Source organism: Euleptes europaea, chromosome 4 (genome assembly GCF_029931775.1).
Source record: "Euleptes europaea isolate rEulEur1 chromosome 4, rEulEur1.hap1, whole genome shotgun sequence".
Taxonomy (NCBI): Eukaryota; Metazoa; Chordata; class Lepidosauria; order Squamata; family Sphaerodactylidae; genus Euleptes; species Euleptes europaea.
The window spans coordinates 70,319,347-70,342,454 of record NC_079315.1 but is presented as its reverse complement, the minus strand read 5'-3'; the positions used below and the strand labels follow the sequence as shown (position 1 = coordinate 70,342,454).

General features: G+C 42.4%; 1 protein-coding gene across 3 annotated transcripts in view; it reads right to left on the bottom strand.

Moving 5' to 3' along the window:
* Positions 1 to 10,770: 10,770 nt before the first annotated feature.
* The window catches only part of PGGT1B (protein geranylgeranyltransferase type I subunit beta), a 44,234-nt gene continuing 31,896 nt past the window's right edge, over positions 10,771 to 23,108 (bottom strand). For 2 of the 3 annotated variants that reach the window (XM_056848270.1, XM_056848267.1), the window contains 4 exons: positions 21,599 to 21,644; positions 20,592 to 20,776; positions 19,673 to 19,781; positions 10,771 to 11,242 (listed from right to left, as the gene is read on the bottom strand). In XM_056848270.1, coding sequence (XP_056704248.1) covers positions 11,061 to 11,242; positions 19,673 to 19,781; positions 20,592 to 20,776; positions 21,599 to 21,644 — 522 coding nt within the window. In that variant the 3' untranslated portion in view covers positions 10,771 to 11,060. Of the gene's footprint in view, positions 11,243 to 17,943; positions 18,004 to 19,672; positions 19,782 to 20,591; positions 20,777 to 21,598; positions 21,645 to 23,108 lie in introns of all 3 variants that reach the window. The other variant, XM_056848269.1, reaches the window with a different exon arrangement.

Genomic DNA, 23,108 nt, shown 5'->3' with positions numbered 1-23,108 from the left:
CATGAGGCGTTTTCTGATGCAAAAATTAAAACAATAAGAGGACAAATATCAAAAGTTTAAAAGGCCAACAATAAAATGTCCAGCACTTTAAAAAATCTCTTTCCCATCAAAATCAGCTCTACTAGAAGAACATATTACAGTATCCAAATATAATACAGTTTACAACAAATGCAATAGCATATTACAATATTCAAAAGAGGACTATAAATGGTGGGGGAGGGAGAATAAGACGTCTGACTGAGCTAGAGACAAAGAGAAACATACAACAACAAAAAGTATGAAAACTACCAAAAGTTACTAACTAAAGGCCTAGGAGAAAAGTTTTTGCCCAGCAACTAAAACTCAAAAGGCTTGGAGCAAGTTCCTTTACAGCTTTATAGTAACCAGCATCTTGAATTTTGCCTCAAAGCAAATCTTTCACAATAAGAAAGATATGTTCATAAACGGCTCATACCAACAAGTGAGCTTGCTGCAGCATTTTGCACTGGTTGACACTTCAGCAGAATCTTCAGAGGTAATCCCACTTTTAGAGTACTGCAGTAATCCAGCATACATGGATGTGATGAGAACATGGAAAACTGTTGCCAGGTTAAACCTGTTATGGAAGGGCAGCATCCACCATTGCTGGCTAAAGGTGTTATGAACCACAGATAAGAACTGTGCCTCCATGTGTAAGAACAGATGTAACAGCACCCTAAAATGTGGCCCTGCTTCTTCAGGAACCTCATCTAGAACAGGCTGTCTCCTTACTTTCTGGCTGGTAATTTGATTGGCCAACAGACCCTCAGTCCTAGCAGTCGTCGTCATAGTACTAGTACTAGTAGAAGAAGAAGTAGTAGTAGTAGTTGAGTAGAGTTGGTTTTTATACCCTGCTTTTCTCTACCAAAAGAAGTCTCAAAGCGGCCTCCCCTCCCCTCCTCACAACAGGCACCTTGTGAGGTAGGTGAGTCTGAGAGAGTTCTGAGAGACCTGAGACTGGCCCGAGGTCACCCAGCAGGCTGCAGGTGAAGGAGGAGCAGGGAATCAAACCCGGTTCTCCAGATCAGAGTCTGCCGCTCTTAACCACTGCACCACGCTGGCTTCAGTTACTGGCCCTCATCCAGCCCATGACCACCTCCTCCTTCTTAGTGCATCACAATCTCTACAGCCCTCTGGATATAGACAGCTTCTTGATAGAGCTCTCAAAGGGAACTCTGACATTCCCTTCAGCTATAAGCTTTGATGTCTTCCACAAGTAATTTAAAGCATTTTTTAATTTGGCAGGTGTTTGGTGACTAATCAGGCATGTAATTATTTTCGCTTCATAAATGTGGGTTGAGTTCTGGCCACTCATAACTGCTTCAGCCATCTTGCCAACACACAAAACACCCACCCACACACTCTCAGCATGCACATTTGATCACACGGGTCAGTCCAAAGCCTGCAAACCTATAAGAAATAGTTCAGTTTGTACTAGAGTACAACTCAGCCCTGAATAAAGAAAAGAGGGCACACTAAATTCCAGCATTCACTGGTAGCAGGCAAAGCCGTGGCAGCTGCCAAGAGAAGGCAAGAAGGAAAGAAAGGGAAAGCAAAAGCAGAGGGAATCCAATCCAGACTTGGTATCAGATCAACAGCTGCAGCACAATTTTGTTGCCTTTTTTAGAAGGAAAGTCGTGGGAACCATGGGTCTCTAACAGCATTCCACAGTCTGCATGCGCTTTTGAGAGAGACATACAAGAGGCCCACACTACATATATCCCAAATCCAAGGCACCATCCCGTGTCAGAGCTAACATGACAGTACTAAGATTTATGGGCAATTGTAAAACCAAAGGTTACTATTTTGGTACTGTCGAAAATCAGGCCAGGCATTAAAACAAAAATTTCTGGTACGTGCAAAGAAAGGCTGGAATTCTCAAATGCAAGCCTGGCAGTTGGCAATCGGCATTCCTGTCCTCAGCACACATATCTTACAAGCTGCTTGTGTTGTCTGTCCCTTTCGGCCAAACAGCTCCAAGCCGGCTCAAATCATCTGCATCTAGAGGGCCTCATTCATGGCATGCTGTCAGAGAAGAGGGCATTTAATTTCACACAGGATATTCACTGTGCTTGAGGCTCAGATTCTAAGGCTTTAAAACACATCCTATATGGGTGTGTAGCTTCCTATTGACTTCAGCTCTCAATGAGTTTCTCACATTGAAAAACTTTTGTCTCTGTATAATTATTTGCTTGCAAAGAAGTAAACACACACTAAGGAATCCCTGAAGCTATTAGGGAAGAAGTTATGGCTCAGTGGTGGAACATCTGCTTGGCATGCAGGAGGTCCCAGGTTCAATCCCCAGCATCTCCAGTTAAAGGCACTAGGCAAGTAGGTGATGTGGAAGACCTCCGCCTGAGACCCTGGAGAGACGCTGCCGGTCTGAGTAGACGATACTGACTTTGATGGACCAGGGGTTTGATTCGGTATAAGGCAGCTTCATGTGGAAGCAATTCCCATGGTGCCCACAGATGTGTTTCCCAACACCCACTTCACATGAACACATGAAGCTGCCTTATACTGAATCAGAGCCTTGGTCCATCAAAGTCAGTATTGTCTACTCAGACCAGCAGTGGCTCTCCAGGGTCTCAGGCTGAGGTCTTTCACCTCAACTACCTGCCTAGTCCCTTTAACTGGAGATGATGGGGATTGAACCTGGGACCTTCTGCATGCCAAGCAGATGCTCTACCACTGAGCTACGGCCCTTCCCCAATCTGGGAACGCTTTCACACATGCTGAGTAAAGCACTTTCAATCCACTTTGACTATCGTATGCAAGTGGATTCTGTTGTTTCACACAGTAAAATCCATCTGCAAAGTGCATTGAAAGTGGGTTGAAAGTGCATTGCTTGGCATGTGGGTTGAAAGTGCATTGCTTGGCATGTGGGTTGAAGGTGCATTACTTGGCATGTGTGAAAGTGCCCTGGGTGTTTGGTGTTCCTCCTTCTCTTTGGAGAAGGAGGTGCTTCAGAAAAGGAAGCACCTTTGTCTCACTGCACTTTTGTCTGCAACCTGCACCTTTGCCTCCCTGCACCTTTGTCTGCAGGGAGCAACTATTCCGAAAGAGATGTCTCCATCATAGGAGGATGTTGGACTTGAAACCTCTCACCATTTTGTGATTAGCCCCACCCCATGGTGGCAGCAATTTTGTGGTTGCACCTAACATGTTTTCTCAAAATTCCAAAAGTGACCCTGGTCTCAACAAGGTTGAAGACCTTTTCCTTAGACAGACCAGGAGACAAAGGTCAAGACTTGCTTTCCAGTTTAGCATTTTACATACACCTAAAAGAGAGACTGGTGCTTGCTAACAGCATTACTGATTACCAGCTTCGATTTTTTAAAATGAGGCAGCCTGTGCGTTTAAATTTGGAAAACACCCTTGCGCTATATTTTAAGATTCTTTAAGCTACATTGCAACATCCATCTGTCACCAATATAACAGGAAATCCTCAAGATCGTACTTGAAACCTACCGGTATATCCTACTCAAGCCTTGTCCTTGCCAGCAGTGTATTTTAGGGGCTGTTAAAAGGCTGCATGGAAAGTGACACACTAGAGCTGCTTGCAATTGAACAGAGGGAGGATTACACATGCCGAGAGATCAGAGATCAAGCTGATGAACTTTCAGAGCCTGCAATTTGCTGGGCTGAATCCTCCTACAGTTTTCATAATGCCATCTCTGCCTTTCATTTCACATATAAGCAACAGAAGTTGAGTCAGTACAGCATTCAGAATAAACTATCCTAAATAAACTCTAAATATTAATATAAAATGCTCTTTTGAAATATTAATTTCATTATGCATGCAAAAGAGAAAAATGCGTGCAAACGCTTCTAAAGCTCCAAATTTTTTTCAAAACCCAAAATAATAACAACTGGTAAGTAGGAATTTTATCCAATACTTCAAGTGAAAGCAATGGGTTATTTAAATACCATGCCAGTATTCACCGCTTAAATAGGTTCATATGATTAACTGCCCAAGAAGTCAAAGGATCCATTAAGAACCATCTGCTTGCTTTTCCTAAATTTAGTGACATGTCACTAAAAATAAAATCTTTTTATTGAGTTTTTAAATTGTTCATGTTGCAAACATTAAATTGTCACTTTGTGGAAAAATACAGATCCACAGTGTGTAAAGGTTCAAGCTGGATGCAAAAAAAAAAAAAAAAAAAAAAATGCAGAGAGAAGAAATTACTACACAGACCATTTCCTTGATTCAGTGCTAGTTCTAGGTTTTGGGGGTCCTGGGCAGACAATGCCAAGGGCCCCTCTTCTGCCTACCATGAGCCCCCCACCACCTCCACCATGAGAGCCAGAGTGGTGTAGTGGTTAAGAGTGGCGGACCCTAATCTGGTAAACTGGGTTTGTTTCCCCACTCCTCCACATGAAGCCTGCTGGGTGACCTTGGGCTAGTCAGAGTTCTCTCAAAACTCTCTCAGCCCCACCTACCTCACAAGGTGTTTGTTATGGGGGGAGGTGATTGTAAGCTGTTTGAGACTTCAAGATAGAGAAAAGATCCCAGCTATGGCTGGAACGTCTTCTCTCCAGCAAGGCAGGAGAATAACTGGAAGTGTGTGGGCGTTCCTCATCCCGAGACAGGAAATAGTTTAATTTTAGTCCTGCCTCTCCAAGCAATGGGATGAGAAACACCCAACACTGCAAGATGACCTTCCTTCAGAGCGGGAACAGCTCTTCTTATCGTGCTTACCTTTCCACCCACCCACCCACCTGCATGTCCCCCCAACGGACTGTGCATCTTTCCACTCTGACTGATTGCGCCCATAGCCAACTGCACCACATTCATGCCCAAAAGCACTGTCTGGTGTGTATAGCTGGTAATTCTGCTGCTGCTGGGGAAACCAGGAGTACTGCCACTGAGTACAACCCACATACATTTCCCCATCAGCATTGAGAAGCTAGGACCATGGCTGGTGGAGCACTTGCAAGCAAATGGACAGGGAAGGTGCACAGTAGAGGGTCAGCAGCACTGGTCCTGACTACTTCCCTACCTCAGCATATGCTGATGCCAGCCCGATCTTGGTGCCCCATTAAATGACTATTCACACTTACTTGTCTATACTGCAGTTTACTTCATGCTAGACTTACATACATTTACTGGATTTTATCCCCTTGGTAGCTACCAAGGTCATTTATGCATGGCTATTTTCACTCACGTTCACCCCCGGTCTGTCTCGGTTATTCCTTGGAGTTATGCATGAGTTTTCCATCCATTTGAGATGACCTTGCTGCCAGCCCTCACAAATCCCAGGACTTCCTGTTCCTCTGTTTACCCAATTCTTCCATCTCCCCTGAGCTCAGCCCAGATGAAATTCCCATGTGTAAGGCAAAGCTTGGGACACGGAAGCTTGGTTTCTCTCACAGCAAGCAATACAGCCAATTACAAAGCAATGGATCAAGGTGCAGGGATTCAAATGCTTCCTGCTTCCTCAGAGTTCTTTCTGAGAGGAAAGGCTTTTAAAAATGAGGCTTGGGTTTCTCTCCCCCACCCCCGTTCCTTTCAGATAGCTCCGTTTTTTGTTTTTGTTCTTAAAATGCTTTTTTATGCTGCAATTGGGTTTCGGGGGGGGGCTTTTCTCTCACAATTACAGCCAATTACAAAGCAGCATTTCAAGAAGCAGGGACTCAAATGCTACTTGATTTGAGTTTGGAGACTGCTGGTGCATAGATCTCCCAACAGGAAAGTGTGGATCCAGCGAGCAATGAATCTCAGGTAAAACTCCCATGCATAAACGACCCAAGGGTACTTGTTAAATGAGAACAAGTTAGGAGAAAATCTTTGGTATGGAGATTGCCTTTGCTTGTCTGCTACTTCCATACACTATAAGTTCATTTTAAAAAAAGGCCTTAAACACACAGCTGCACATTCCTACCATACTTAAGCAGAGTTTAATGTCAAACATTCTGCAAATTGAAGCCCAGTGTAATAGCCACCACATCCTTTCTATGAACTAGGCAGAAGACAGGCTCGTGTAAGTATGCAATTTCCTTGCCTGTCACGTGGGAGTAGGCAAGGGAGAACCCATGGCCAGATCCAAGTGGCCTGGAGACACATAGTGAAAGAAATGCACAGCTAATGTTTTAATAGCACTGTAGCCTGAATTCCAAATAGCATACGTGTGGCTAGGATCCAGAGGACTGTTTCTCTAGGGGCACTGCAAGGAGTTACTCCCATGGAGCATGTTTTTCTTGCTGCCCTCTCCCACTACAGCCCCAAATGTTGCTTTTGGGAGACATCTGGAATTGAGACAGGAGGGGGTAGGCAAGAAAATCATGCTTTGCAGGTGAAAGGCCTTGCACCCACGGAAACAACGCTCTGGATCCAAGCCTGTGCAACACCTCAAAACAGAACTATATTAAAAAGTCTTTTCCAGAACACACACAAATTAATGCTGATTAAAACACAGCTTCGGCTGTATTCCAGTGCAGCTGTACTACATGAGGTGAAGGAAAAGAAGCAATATGAAGTAGCAGAGGGGCTACTGGGATTTGCACATGTTCCATGCAAGTCCTTGTTTTCTTTTTTAAAAACACATTGTCAAAGAAATTGGCTAATGCCCACAAGATGCTGCTATGCCCATCCCTCACATCTAACCCAACAAGAAAAAGCTAGAAAAATAGTTCTCCTACATATCCCCATACTCTGGGAGCAGCAGCAGTTACAAGTCACATTCCCACAACTAAGAGCAGTCTTTGGTGGCAACCACTCACAGATTTCCTGGCAGCCATTAGAGAGTTCTTGCCAGGAGATAAGATGAGGAGCTTCACAGCAGCTATCCCCTTCACCTCCTACAGCCTGCAGTTTAGACAGTTACATCTAAATATACAACGACTAAATATGTAGTAGTATTTTTAAATGACAGGAAGACCTAACACAGCTGCCACTAGGAAAGAGGCCTTAAGGATTAGTAGCTTCATAAATGTCACCTTGGTAGGTTTAAGAAAAATCGATCCACGTGTGGAGAACTAACTCAACCAAAGTCCCATGTGGGACTGCACAGAAGCCACAAAAGCACACATATTTATTGGTAAAATTACAAGTTTTCTTTGGGGATGAATGGGTGGACTTTCCCCCCCAAAATCATAGAATCATAGGATTCAGGGGAAGGAATAACGTGTCCCCCTGCCACCACGGGGAAAACGTCTATTGAACTTTTAGAGAAATTTGATCCCGCAGAGATCTTTGATTGCTCTTGAGTTGTCACAACCAAATGGCTTTGCTGAGCAAGGCTGGAAAACTTCAGAGTGAAACACCTTCCCTGAAAGTGAATGTTTCCTGATAACAATACCTCCTACCTTTCCTGATTCCTCTACCGCCTACCTGTCAGAAGAGGCTACAGAGCCCTCTGAATATGCCACCTCATCTAGTGATCCTATGGAGCCCAGCAGAATCTTCTGGGCCCCTGCATCCTAGTGCAGAACAAGAACCACTTGGGGTTACGACTGGTCAGATGTGTTCCATCTGTCTGTGAAAAGACTTTTCTTCCTCCTCAGCTTGATTGTGGCTACAAGCAAGAGGGATGGCTGTGTTTTGTCCATGCGGCACAAGAACAGATGCTGAGGCCACTTGAGGGGCTGTGCTTGGAAGAGCAGTGCCACGTCTTGCGTCTGGCTTCTCTCCTGCGCTCAACTGCAGCATCCTTTGTAAGCTCCCCTCTGAGCTGGTGCAGCAGGCTGTGGAGCCAGTCACCTCCTGTGTTTGGGAAGGGGCTGCCACTGCTTTGCTAGGACACAGTGCTATTCTTTGCATTCTCTGTGAAGAACAGAAGCCAGTACCGTGGATCACATTTCCAACTATGCACAGAAAGCAGCCTTCTCGTTCTATTCTTCCAAGACAGATGAAGAGCCCAAGGAAATAATGAGTTTGGGTCACCAGATTGCTAACCAGCATATAGCAGACCAGTTAAAATAATATGTTTGTGCATAGTTTTGTAAAATTCAGGGGGGAAATCAGATTCAAACATTAGAACACATCCTTGAATCCCAAACATTATTTCAGTCATACAAACTGGGACAATACTGCAAATCTCTAGATTCTCACTCAAAAAGGGTAAATAAACAGATTTTTAAAAATTGCAATGGAGTTTATTTTCCAGTTTAACATTTACATACTACCAGAAAATCATTGCCCTAACCTGGATGGCCCAGGGTAGCCTGATCTCATTGGATCTTGGAAGCTAAGCAGGGTCGGCCCTGTTTAGTACTTGGATGGGAGACGAAGGAAGTCCAGGGCTGCTCTGCAGAGACAGGTAATGGCAAACCACCTCTGTTACTCTCTTGCCTTGAAAACCCTACCGGGTTGCCCTAAGTCAACTGTGACTTGACGGCACTTCACACACACAGAAAATCATTTATCCTCTCCCTCATAAAGAATTGTCTGGGGGAGAAAAGAAACATTTTGTAAATGAAATACAATAACATTTAACAGAACTCACATTTTGGCCTGCCACATACAACAGTGCATGTATACTTGTCACTATTCTAGTCACATTTCAGTTTACTTTCATCTTTCACTACTCCAGAATTAATGTGTGCAATTCGTGCTCATATGGATTCCCTACTCCAAAAATGGGGACTTGAATTTGTTTTTATACAGGAGCTGGGTTTATGTAATCACACCCCCGGGAACCCCAAACTGTAAAAAAGATTTGATGCAATTTGCAGAAGGAGGGGGAGATTTAAGACGAGACAGCAAATGTGAAACCTGGCTGCTTCAATAGAGAAACTGGTATATAGACACTTCTGTCTACTCAGTAGTTAAATCAAAATTCACACAGAAAACGTATATTCAAGCAATTTCAATATAATTCCAATATTACTATCAGTCCAAAAATCATGTCAAAGCACTGGTCCCAAATTACAAAATCTCACAGTGTATTCACAAATAAGTATATAAATACAGGTAAGTATACAATTCTCTATTTATATATATAGGTAGGTACCGGTAAACACATCTCCATATCAGTAATTTTCCTAACAATAATTCTTCTTCTTTTAGCAATAATTTCCTCAGACGTCAGACTGAAATGGACTGAATATACTAGCCTGGTTAGGCAAATGTAAGATATAATATGAAGAAACTGTAGGATAAGGGCAATAATTAAGGGAACTTTTGATATATAAATATATAAAATTCTTATTGTTATACTTTTTGCCAATATAGGATCAGTCTTCTACCCATGGGGAGTTTAAATTTGTGCTTGTAAGACAATAAGGAATACATACCAATTGTAAAGATTAAGGTAGTAATAACAGTTTATTTTCTTATATGATTATATGGGAAAAGTCAGAAAGAGGCAGAATACATTGTTGTATGAATTTTTATTGATGATAGGTTGAGGAACTGATGAAGAACGAAATGGCCGTCTTCCTCGCCTGTCTGACGTCTGAGGAAATTATTGCTAAAAGAATTATTGTTAGGAAAATGACTGATATGGAGATGTGTTTACCTACCTATATTTAGAAACAGAGAATTGTATACTTACCTGTATTTATATACTTACTTGTGAATACACTGAGATTTTGTAATTTGGGACCAGTGCTTTGACATGATTTTTGGACTATGATAGTAATGGAATTATATTGAAATTGCTTGAATATATGTTTTCTCTGTGAATTTTGGTTCAATAGAGAAACTGGCAAACCGAAGTAATAAATTATGTGAAGACGACAATGGAAATAATAGCACAAGTTCATCATTAAGGAGAAAGAAAGAAAAAAACAGAAAATGCCTCCATCAATGAAAGAGAAAAGGCAGGAGGACAAGATTCAGCATGAAGGGTGGGGGAAGACCAGTGGCTTGGATCCTGCCCAGTATTTCCACAGGTGCAGCAAGGAGGGGGACTCTTTCTGCCATTTTCTGCTTTCTGCAGGAAAACTGTGGTTCCCACCAAGCTATACCTTGCTGTCCACATCCCCCAGGAGCAGCATATTGTGGAATGTTTTGTGGCAAATGTACACACACACAGGCAGAAATTCCAGGTGGAACTAAAGCCTATTCTCTATAGCACAGGCATGTGCTGATTTTCAGTGAGTTACAACACGTTGGTCAGTACAGAACAAGAGATCATGGTCTATTTATCTGTTGCATTTACATCCTGCCCTTCTGCCAAGGAGTTCTGGGGTGGTGTACATGGCTCTTTCCTTCTCCGTTTTACCCTCGAGGGTGGTTAGACCAAGAGACACTAACTTGGTCAAGATTACCCAATGATTTTCCATAGCAGAATGGGGATTCAAAACCAGTCTTAGTGTGACATTGTAACTTCTGCATCATATTGGCTCACAGAAAGCACTACTGGTGGAGCCACTCCTATCTGCAGTTCTCTGTAGCAAAGTTCAATAACGGCCACACCAGATAAATCTCCAAAGCACCAGCTTCTTTTCTGCTAGTTATTTCTTTTCTATGCCTATACTACACCTCACTGATATTTTGTTTAGTATGACATGCCTTATTAAAATTTGCTTTAGACCATATAACTGGTACAACTGTCACCACAAATCCTTAATAGTTTATAACAATTAAGGCACCAACAAAATAATGCAACACACCGGTCCACTATATAACGAATAAAATAATTTTAATTTACTTTTTTTTTTTACAAAGGTTATAGAGTTGTTATCTACTTTAAAAGGACACCCTTTAGCAATCCATACTTAATTGATAAGATTGTATATGAAGGCTGTGTCAACTAAACTCATTAAGTATGAAAATATGTAAATACATTTTGGATATCATTATTAATACACTTTGCCATTGCACTGTCTGAAGTAAGACGATATAACTAGTCATTAATTCTGCCTTGAAGAGATTCTTAAAAACAGATTCTTTTGTAGTATTTGTAGGGGCAAGCAATTTCTTCTTAATCCAAGTCCAGAATAATTGGATAAAGGCCAGCTGCATGTCAAAATGATGCCAGTAATGTGAATTTGATTGTATGATTCCAGCACTTAAAAGAGCACATTGGGTATACATGGCTTTAACCTTGGGCTACAATTATGCTACCAAGCTCAACTGGAGTCTGAATCAGTCATGTGGCACTGTGCACATCATCTGAACACTGTATAGAGTCCTTGGTTGCCCAGAGCTGATGAAGGTGCTGAAGGCGTTCTGAGGTTCTTGTGCTTACATTCAGGGCAGGGTGAACCTTACGAATACCAGACTCATCCATTAATGACAGACCACAGATCCCAAAGTATGCATGCAGAGCATCTGGAAAAGGAGAAACCAGAAGAGAGAGTATTATACAATAGAAACCAATCATTTGGGTTATTTTCCCATCATCTAGGATCTGGTCACTTACAAAGAAGTAGTTTGCCTTGAGCCCTGACTTGGATGCTGTTGGGAAATGACCCCCGCCCCCCAGTATTCTATAGCATTGTGGTGCCTCTTTGCACGTCCTGTGTTTCTCCCACCTTTCCTGTGATGTTTTCCCAAACTTGCTTTGCTATGATGCTTTGTGAAGATCATAACAAAGCCAGAGTAGCACCCATGTGGATGGGAAAGTCCAGATTTTTTCAAACCCACTCACATCAGCAACCTCTCCCCTGCCCCAGTTCCCTGTGTTGGCCATTTCCCCCAGCTCAGAAGAACTTTTTAATGTCACAATTACACACTTAATAAAAAGTTTAAATTTTTTGTTTGTGTTTTAATCCAAAAGTATATTGTACATCATTATTTTAATTATAGTAATTACATTTTTTTTCTTTTCTACAAACTTTCTGTCTCAGCCTCTATGTTGGGAAGAGCTGAATATTTCAACAAGATGAGAACATTTGTTTTGTTTTCCAGCATTTTTGCTGAACAAGAAAAAAAGATACTGCAATTACCAGCTAGCCAAGGGAACATGAATGGTAGTGAAAGCACCTGAATTCACTTGCAAATGTTTGCAGAAGTTACTGAATTCACATTGGAATATAATTTTAATGGCCTGCCTGGTGAATCCCCAAATCTCTGCCAAGCAAATGTTCTTCTCTTACATACTGACTGCATACTCAACTCACACAATCCTGCAGAAGAACATGCAAATATATTTTCAACCTCTCAGCAGAAAAGGGTATAAGGGGGAAGCAGTTGTCTAAAACATACAATTGCCACCTACTCACGTTACATAGCACTGGTCTCAAAACTGCAGGAAATGTACTCAGTGGTTAAGCTCACGGGGGGGGGGGGGAAGGAAGAATAGAAAAAATTACAGTGCCAAAAGATTTAGAAAATGTTTCCCTCTGTTTCCTTAGATTCTAGCCACAATCCCCATATTATTCTCCTGATGCAAATACATACATTTGTTCTCATAACTAAAAATCTACACTATTGCCTAAAGCCAACACAAGCGCTTACATGCCAGCCCAATTCAGTGGCATTCAGAAAGTATAAGAGCTCTCTGAATGTGACTGCCTCTGGTCAGATGCATCTGCATATGAAAATTTCTCCCTGCATAACCCTGCCTACAACTTGCTGTTTACATACTGATGTTCACTACCAAACTGTCCAGACCAGACAGATTACAGCTCACAAATCTCTACTTCTCAGTGCTTCAAAGCAGTTTCATTTTCCATGCAATCTGGCAGTCAAAATATTTTTCAAGAATCTTTCATCTATTCCAGCCTTATTGAAAGCGCAAACCAACCCCATCACTGCACAAGTAGAAAACATTTGACATTAAAAGTTCCTTCTACCTAACCCACCTAAGCGTATCAACCAAAGATTGTTCATGCACACAAACCCTCACAAGCCTGCCAGCAATATCAGAGACCCTGCAAACATATTCAAAAGTCTCTCTTACAAACCTGTTGGCACTGTATTAGGTTAACCTAAACCAGTGATGGCGAACCTTTTAGAGACCGAGTGCCCAAACTGCAACCGAAAACCCACTTATTTATCGCCAAGTGCCAATGCGGCAATTTAACCTGAATACCACCCCCAGAGGGGGCACTTCAAAGGTGGAATAGGACTGCACACCCCTTTGCCCGCACAGACCCAGAGGGAGTCGGAGAGGCCGCTGGAGGGAAAGAAGGAAGGAAGGAAGGAAAGAAGGGAAGGTAGGGGGAAAGGGAAGGAAGGGAGGGAGAGAAAGAAAGAAAGAAAAAGAGAAAGGGAGAAAGAAATGGAGCGAGGGGGAGAAAGAAAAGTAGCGGAAAAAAAGGCAGAGGGAGACAGAGAAAGAAAGAGGCCATTTATGCATGGGAGGTTTTGCCTTTGATTTGCCACTCTCCAGATGCACATTTTCCCCATCCGCATTCTCAGAACTCTGCATGGGGACTTACTGATGAGTTTTGAGAATTTGGATGGGGAAAATGTGCATCTACAGAGCGGCAAATCCAAGGCAAAACATCCCATGCATGAATGGCCAGAGAAAGGAAAGCCTTCCCGCTTCTCTCTCTCACACACACACACACATGCCCCCCTCCTCCCTCAGCCCGCAGCAGAGAAGGGGCGCGTGCACGCAGAACAGCCCACAGAGCACGGGCGCCGGGAGACCCTTCCCTTCCTGCAGAGGCTCGGCGTCCTGCCCTGCTGACAGCTGCCCCCGCCCAGCCGGGCCCGCCACCAGCGAGGGAGGGGAAGGAGGCGCCCCAGAGCCTCCGCCTGACTTCCCGCCCCGTGGCTCGCCAGCCACCAGCCCTGCCACTGCGCCCTTCGCCTGTGCACGGGGCTGGGCCCCCCCGGCCACCTCCCACGTGCCCGGGTTGAGCAGCAGCAGGAGAAGGATCCCCTGCCCGGCTGGGCCTCGCCGCCACCGCCTCCACCCACCCCTTTCAGAGTGGAGCTCCGGCGGAAAGGAGGCCCATCTGGCGCAGAGGGAAGGAAGGAGGGAGGGAGCCCAGCCTAGCTCAGCGCCCCTCTCTGCCTGCCTGCCTTGCCCAGGCCCCTAAGCCCCCCGCCTGGAGGGGATCTCCCACCCAGCCTGCCTGCCCCAAGGGGGGATGCGGCAAGAGGCGAGCGAAGTAGGGCAGAGGGCACCTCCTTCACGCTCACCGGCCAGCCACGCCCCTCCGCCTGCACAGGCCCAGAGGGCGCCGGAGAAGCCGCCGGCCATGCCGAGTGTGGGCGCCCGGCTTCTGTTCCCTGCTCTCCCACCCACCTAGCCGGCCGCACACGCTCCCTCCAGCGGCGGCAATGGCGGCGGCTTCTGTGGGAGAGTCCGGGGGCCACCGCCAGTGATGTCGGAGGTTCCCCACCCTTGGGCTACAGCCTCCCCCATCCGGGGAGGGGCAGAGCCGGAAAGGCCAGCAGCTTGGAGGAATCGCGCGTGCCGGCAGAGAGGGCTACGCGTGCCGGAAGTGGCACGCGTGCCATAGGTTCGCCAACACAGACCTAAACTGTGTGAACAGTAAAGATGTAAATAGACCAATACTGATATCTTTGTCAATCACTGTATTTAGGCAACTTGAACTATACATCGATTTTTATTTGTTCCAATTAAACCTCCAGAGTTTAAAAAAGAAAACTCCAGAGCCATCTGCAAATACAGCATGCCGGGTGAAGGTGGAAGTAGTTACTTCAGACAACATTTAGGACGTTACTTATTGTAGTCTACAAGCCATGGGATTTCTGTTGCTGACTGAACAAGTTACATTTGCTTTCCTTCCTTGAATCACACATAAATGCATAATTCCCCACATCATTGTCAGCTTTTAAATTGTTTCCCACATGTTCATTTAAAAATTCTTCTCAATCTCAAAGGCTTTAATAAAAAAATGACAGCTTCCTGCAGTTAAATTTGTTTAACAATCTACATCTCTGTGTGTAAAGTACCATCAAGTCATAACCGACTTACAAGAACCCTTGGGGGGAATTCAAGGCAAGTGATTAAGCAGAGGTGGTTTGCCATTGCCTTCTTCTGCAGAGTCTTCATTGGAGATCTCCCTTTCAAGTACCAACCCCGATTAGCTTCCAAGATTGGGCCATTATACCATTCCACATCCCAACAATCTACGTAAGGCACATTAATTTCCATAATTTCCATAACACATGGGTACATATGTGCCCATAAGCACACTGGACCAATTCTGATTTTCCCACCCAACAGACTAGAGCTGGTCAGCCAAGTGCAACAGTAACTTCCAACCATCAAACATGCTGTCAAAGGTTTTAGCCATAGTTACAAAAATAATTCTGGACAGTATTAGAAAGGCAAAAGAATTGATCTTTAATTCTTCAAAGTTTCCTTCAATCAATCATTCATTTATAACAACCACAGACCAGCAGAATAAAACGCAAGAAGAAAGGAGGTATACCATTCCTCCAGTCTTAATGGGATTTTATTTTTTGGAGGATAGGTGTAATAAATGTGTATCTAAGGTCATTATAAGAGAAGCAGTGCAGCAACATATGTCCAACCATTTCAATTTCTTCAGGAGCACAAGGACATAAATACTTCTGAAGTGGTACAGCACAGTATCTCCCTTCTAATAAAGCAGAAGGAAGGACACTGAGATGGGCCAGAGTGAAAGCTACCTTGTGTTTGGGAATCAATAAATTACCTAGAAAGTTTGACAACACAAATTCTTGTTCCTAAAGTTATGGTATTTTGCAGAACTTAAATGGCGTTGAAGTTTGATGTCCCAAATCATTTGCTTAATTTCAGTTTTGGCTTTGGAATAACCTCCAAGGTTATTAAGCTACTAGGAGAATATCCAATGGATCATAAGTTCTCTGAATGGGGGCTTTTCCATTTTGACTGAAAGGTGTCTGTTAATGTCAAAGGTGCAAGACTCACAGGAGAGAAACAAGCTTCAGCCAGTAATTGGTCTTGAGTATACATGCACAAGCTTCCAGGGAAATTAAACATTCTTCTAGATGCAAAACTGCATTAGGAACACAGCGGGGGGACGGGACACACACAAATATGGCTCAGGAATTTAGTCTAAATTATTTTCAAGAGTCTAAAGTTGACGTATGTATGTAAGCCATATAGCAACTATATAATAACCTTGGCCAATAAGACACAAATAGCTGAAGAGACATATTGGTCTCCTCTAGTACAGATTTTTTTTCAAAGCAGAGACCCATCTCTTGGCATTCCCAACTGCCTTCTTAATTTGAGTGTGACAATGTATAAATAAGGTCTAAAAAGGGTCTTGGCTTAGTGGCCATAGTACATAAACGCCAAGTAAATTAACATGGGATATGCTCAGATGACTCAAACCAAAAAAGCAAAATAACTTTCTGTGCAGATTCCACCTTATTCTATAACAAATTATTGTTGTTGTTATATTAATAATATTATTATTGTTATTAATTAATTATTGTTATTAATTAATGATAACAATAATAATACCTGCCCTCCCCCAGCAAAGCTGAGCTCAGGGCGGCTAACATCATAATTATAATACATAACAATTTAAAACATTTTAAAACAATGCTGAATGTAATAACTTTACCCATAGCTATATGATAATTATAAATGGCGCCATATTAATATTTCTCTGCATGGAGAGATGGTTTCATGGTGGCTGTCATTTCATCAAGTTTGGTTGGTGTCATTACATGGGGGGGGTGGAGCTGGAAAGGGAATAGTATGGGAGAGACAGAGAGGGGAAAAGGGGAGGAGTGATCAAGAAACAAGGAAGAAAATAGGGGAGAAAGGGAAAGGGAAGGAAAGAGGAAGGTGTTATTCCAAACACAGGGGTCTCCTTTTATTGGGGGAAATTAGCTGGGGACTGATAGCGCTTTGCAAGAGGATGGAGTGGGTATCTTTGAACCAATTTATATACCAGATGAGCACACCAGTGGAAAGTCTCCAATAAAGAGGAGTTTTGTAAATTTTAAGGGTTTTTATTAAAATAGTCAAATTAGTTTGCACATACACACAAAATTACCAATACATACAGAAACTCAGAAAGTAAAGGTTTGAGGGGGTAGTCACATGGATAAGAGGGTCCCAGGGGGGTTACTGTTACATTCTGAAGTGCAAGGTCCCAGATAGAGGCAGCTGTGTGAAAAGCTAGTAACGACCAGCGCTACTGGAAAGGAAAACGATACACACAAGTATCATGGCTCACCCTTTGGATCTAAGAAAAGTAGTAGCAAGTTGCTGTGGCAAATGGGGTTATATTTATACCCCTAAATGTAGCTGGAGGCTATGTCTCACAGCGCCTGGCAATGGCTGGGAATGGCTGGTCATTGCCAGTGACAAAGGCTTTATTACTCTAGATTGGATTAGGAAGGTGCAGTAGAATAGAACCAGGAGGTAAGGCAGATCAGAAACAATGTCTGGATACTTGAGAGTTGAGAATTGGAAATGAGGGTGAGGCTGGTGTCCATCTGAATGGAGTTGATGAGATTTGGCTAGGTGTGTCTGGTCTATTGCAGGAGGGCCATGGGAATGCTAAAAGGTCCTTTGTTTCTTTGTCTTCAGTGCTCCTTTTAGGGGAAAGCGGGGTAAAACAAGTCTGAACATTGCCCAGTCAGCTTTCTGCCCCACTGGCACAAACAAGATGGATGCCAGGAGACTCCTGTTTGTCTCTGGTTACACAGCAGTGTTCCATCCTTGCACACCAGCTCCAGTCCTGAACACCTTGCGGGGGTGTACCAGGGAAGCCTAGGGCTATTAGGATACCATAACGAAGGGAAGGGGAGAGTTAATGGTTATCAATGGGCAGGATACAAAGTACCACAAGCAGAACTGGCTTTTCCTATCTACCCCCTACCCACTGTAGTCCATTGAGTCCCCTGAAATTCTGAAGGTAGGGGACTCTGTAAAAAGGGGTTGCTGTAATTACTCAATGAAGGAAAATATACCATTTATCCAGACTACATGCTATATAACTGAGGCAATATCCTGTACAGAAGATACTGGCTCAAAGCAGGGCACCAAAACACACTGGCTGAAACAGAGATGAAACTGACTACTGCTGTTGTTCTAACTCTGAAAACTATCTTATTTAAATTAACTTATTCTGTCCTACCTTCCTGTAGAATAGCAGAAGTCTGGAAAAGATGCTACCTGGACCTGGCAGAATGTCCTTCTATAGTAGGAGATATCAACACAGAGGAATTAATAGACTTTAGAGGCTCCAGGGCTCAACCCTAGCAAGTGAAACCACATGCCAGAGCTAAGTTCTGGCACAAAGTAAGTTGTGCAAAAAAATCTTTTCCAGTAACACAAGCCTTGGGCAGGTGGGTCATAATAATGTTAAGAAGCACACCCAGCCTTGCAATCGATGTGTTCAACTTCATGTATGGGAGGTCCATTTTGCCTACAGATATAAACCCCAATGAGCATGAATGCCAAAATGCAATCCATGGTCTGGAAAAATGGGTCTCAGCTTTCACTTTGAGGATATCTCAACATCCGAAATTCTAAACAGAGAGTTAACAGCATTCAAAGAAAAAGCAAAACACTCTGGAAACAGAGAACCAAGGGACATCTAACAGTCCGTTTCTGGAAGGCTCCCTTTCTTTTTTCTAATTAATTGGAGTTTTGAAGGCTGTTCAAGGGCATTCCAGGTACTCCAATTGAAACGGAATACAATGTACTCTTACTCAGTTAAAATCAAAGTAGATAATTAATCTTCAGATTTAGTAGACTCAAATCTTAACCTAATTGTCAAAGCTTTGGTTATTCCAAGTAGTTTAAACCTTTCATAAAACTGAGTGTTTGCACAGCTCTGTGTGCATGTGTTTGTGTGTGTGTGTGTGTGTGGATAAATAAAAAACAATCAAGATTAGGAAGGAAAAAGAGTGCCTTTGTTCTTACAGCAATACATGGTACTCCACATTTTATATAGTTCATAAACATAGCTATAAATCAGAAAATGGTAATATGCCAGCACAGCCTCACTGAGGGCCAAACTATACAGTACAACATACACAAGTCTGCTCCAAAGACTCGCAGTCTTATCACAGTTGCAAGTTCCCAGTGGGAACTCTACCGATAAGTGCCATGGCACTCCAGTTCAGAAAACTGCAAGATTAAACAGAAGCTAGAACAACGGGTACAGCTATTAATACTGTAGTATACTGTACTACCAGGGCTTTTAATATCTGTTAGAATATTAGTCCTGCTGGATCGTACTTTTGGTCCATATGGTCCAGATTCTGGTTTCCAACAAAGCCCAACCAGATGCTTCCACAGGAAATACAGGGCAGGGCAAAGTCACCACTTCTCCCGTGACTGTCTACAGAAGTTGGTATTCTATTCACAAAAGCTCCATTTTACCATTGTGTCTAATGGGCTTCGACATCCACCACAACCCCCAAAATTCTTTTCCTGGATACTTTCAGCCAGTCCTGAGGTGTATGAGTGAAACTGGGATCATCTTGTATTTACTTACATTGAACCCGTTTTCCACTTTCTTGTCAATTCACACAGTTTGTAGAGGTCCTTTTGGAGCTCTTAAAAATCTGCATGGGTTTCACTATTCAGAATAATCTGCTATGGCCCACAAACCCGGCCCCCACCTTTTCACTACTCTACTTCTGCTGCTTGCCATGCAACTAGAGTTGCAGCTAGCATGGTCTGCTAAACCAAAATCACATATTCAGCCATTATTCATAAGCACTAGCGTCACTGAGAGCTCATGAATATTTTACAGAAACCTCTTTCTTGTACCTATCAAAAGCAGAAAACTCCTCTCTCATGTTTTAAGTATTTGGATATCTTTCTCTCTCCCCTCCCCCCCCCCGGCAATTTACCTGGATGACTATCTGGCCATTTAGCAAATCCACCAACGAGGCGATCTTGGGTTGATAATATGTAATTCCTGTTCTTTTCATAGTTTGTATACTGAAACATTTTCAGAAGCTGAAAAAGAAGCCAATTTTTTAAAAAATTACCATAAAAGTATTATCAAGCTTTATTGGAATTAGCAGTAAAGCAGAGCATCACTTTAATGCATTTTATACCTTGACCTCTCACGAGTACCATGAGAATAATCCCAGCTATGCATGCCAATTGTCTTAGATAGGAATAATGAGGGCCTGTTGGTGATACTTTCAACACAACTGTTTAGAACTGAAAAGAGCAAGAGTCCAGTAGCACCTTAAAGACTAACAAAAATATTTTCTGGCAGGGTATGAGTTGTGGCTCAAGAAAGCTCATACCCTGCCAGAAAATATTTTTGTTAGTCTTTAAGGTGCTACTCGATTCTTGCTCTTTTCTACTACTGCAGACAGACTAACACGGCTACCCACTATTTAGAACTGAGGCAGTGATATTGCAGGATGTCTCTGTAGCAGCCCATTTTATTGAACTACATTTACATTCCTCAAGAGATGACAACAACATTACTTTTGTCTTTTTAGAGGGACTTCAAGATTTTATTTTTCTTAACCAATAGGTAATTATTTTAGCTTTTACAGATGTGTAGATTGCTTTAATTGAAAATGTATTGCTCTTATTGGGTTGTTCTTTATGCACCAGATTGTTGGTAACTGCTTTGAATGTGGAAAAGCAGTCAACTATTTTAAGAAAAATATTATTAGAATTATAAAATAATATTTTATTATATAGTAGCACGTCAGATTTACATGAAGTAACAATGAACTATGCAAATGGAAAATGAGCTGACTTGTATACTAAGGATTTTAGTGTTTATTTCTACTTTTGTATTACCTTAAGAGTTGCTCCTACCCAAAATGAATAGCAGGTGTCTACAGGCTTATTCGGCCGGCCGTGATAGCCATTCTGCTGCCTCATGATGCACCATCTTCTTATCCTGTCAAGTTCTCTCTCAGAGAAGACTTCTTCCAGTTTACCCATCAGGCACAGTGATGCAATACCACAAAAAGTGGAACCCCCTGTAAGATTTGAGTGTTTTAGTCTACACAGTTACTAATGAGGCTCAATTTGAACAGTATATAAAACCCTACCATATACAAAATACAGTATACAAACAAGCATCAAGAAGAATAGGACAATCTGAAATTTGCAATGTAGCACTATAACGCCATTCAGTTGGGCAGAGAAGCCAACATGAAACAAAAAACAGATGGCTGGCCAACACAGTTTAATGTTCAAACAGAAGGGTTAGTAAATTGCTCAAATGTTACTAAGGAGAAATAAAAGGGCCCCACCAGTCACAGGAGATAAAAAATAAGACCAAGGCCAATGGTGCAAAACAGGTAAAATAATAATAGTAATAAATATTTTATTGCTCAGATAAAAATTCCCCAAGCATTTCGCCCAAGAGGCTACTTCAGAGGAATCTGTAATATATAATATGTAATCACATTACTGATTTTATAAAAACAGTATAAATTTAACTAAAATGTATAATTTTAACTAAATAACTATTTTTATAAACTCAGTAATGTAATTATGTATTACAGATTCCCAGGCAGGGAAGGGAAACTTCAGCACACCGCCCAGCCCCTCCTAAGTCCAGGGCCCCACCACCTTCTGCAGCGTTGGCAGCGACCGTGGGGGAGGCTGCCTCATCCAACCCCGGACACCAGCTATTGTTCTCACAAGAGCAAGTCTCTGCAGATTCAAAAATTTAGTTGGCATTTCAACATTAGAGCTTCTCAAAAGATACATTCTCTTTGCAACCTTGATCCAAAAATTATTCTACTGAATTGCTGATGTTGTAAAGAGGCTGATATTTACATTAATGTTCTTACCATGTGATTCAAGTCCAGCTCCTTGGGCAAGCCCATTATCATAGGACTGAAAAGCAAGCAAGCAAATAAACACATAAATAATTATTCACATGAACGTTTAGCACAAGTTTTGTTTAAGCTTGGATGGAAATAAGCGTAGCTCCTTGGGTTGATGGTAAATGTGAAAGTGACTCTCCTCAAACCATGGAATGAGTACCACTGCTTTATACTGAGAAACAGAAGGGATTTTGGTGTATGGCTTTTCCTCTTGCATCCTGTTCCACAATCTGAATTACACAGAGCATTTTAAGTATTAAGTATTTGAGTATTACATACATTCCATTGGATGTTCCATGTGCCTATGTTAAAAACTGTTTTCCTATCCGCTTCATTTCTTTTTGATTTGCCTTTTTACTTGACTTCCCTGCACAGGTAATTTCAAAACCACTTTATACTTTCAATGAAACTTCTATATGTACAATGCTTTTCTGATTCCAAAGAGCATCACCACTTAATATGATCTGATGTGAAAATGCAGCATTGTGTGCTTTAAAATCCTAGTTGCTTTTTGAACCACGGATACACTGTATCCATCTGTTCTCAGCTATCCACAAGCTCATGCACAGTGGAGTACTGCACATTTGTGCCAAATGGAAGTGGCGGGTTCTTACGCTGTACTTACTGTGGTTAGCTCACACCAGTGCCAATTCAAGGTTCGCATCTGACCTCCATTGTACTACTGGCAATGAAAAAACCTAGTCTCGGATACCATAGCCCTCCTCTCCCCTACCATTGTGACAACTGCATTGTTGAAAAGAGTGACATTTTGAGCGTATGAGATGTTTGGTTTACTTATACTTTGTGTAAACACACAATCTTCCTAATCAGTTACAGTGGTCCAGGTAACTGCCATTATGAAAAAGTGACACAAAAGCTGCTGATTTACAAACAACTGTGACTGCTGCTTGAGGGCAGCATTGGGAAAGAATAAAGAGGAGCAGCGAATAATGCCTACCCTTCCGTAAAGGTCACTCAGCTGCCCTATGATAATCTGAAGCATACAAAGGACATGCAGAAGATGAGATATATGGAAAAGAATAAAATCAAACCCACACCAAGAAGAACAGAGTTAATCTGTAGGGTAGACCTAACAGATCTATTAGCAAAAAGTGCAAAACTAATCTGCCTAAAGGTTTAAGAAACCGTGTTAATGTTCATCTGTGTATGATAACTGTCCATTGCAATCCTTGATAGAGAACTAAGAGCTTCTAAAATGTGGGCGTGCAAGCCTCCAACCATCTAGAGGTTACTGCAATCATATGCCTCATGGTGGAAAGTGCTGCCAAGTTGCAGCTGAATTATGGTGACCCCATAGCATTTTAGGAAGTATGAAAAGCCAAACCAAAAGCAGACTTCAATTCAGTACTGCTGGTATGCACTTCATAGCCTTATTATACAAGTCTAATTGTATAGAGACATAAATTGCGTGTGTGGATAGATAACTATACCTTCTATTCAGTGATCAGACTAC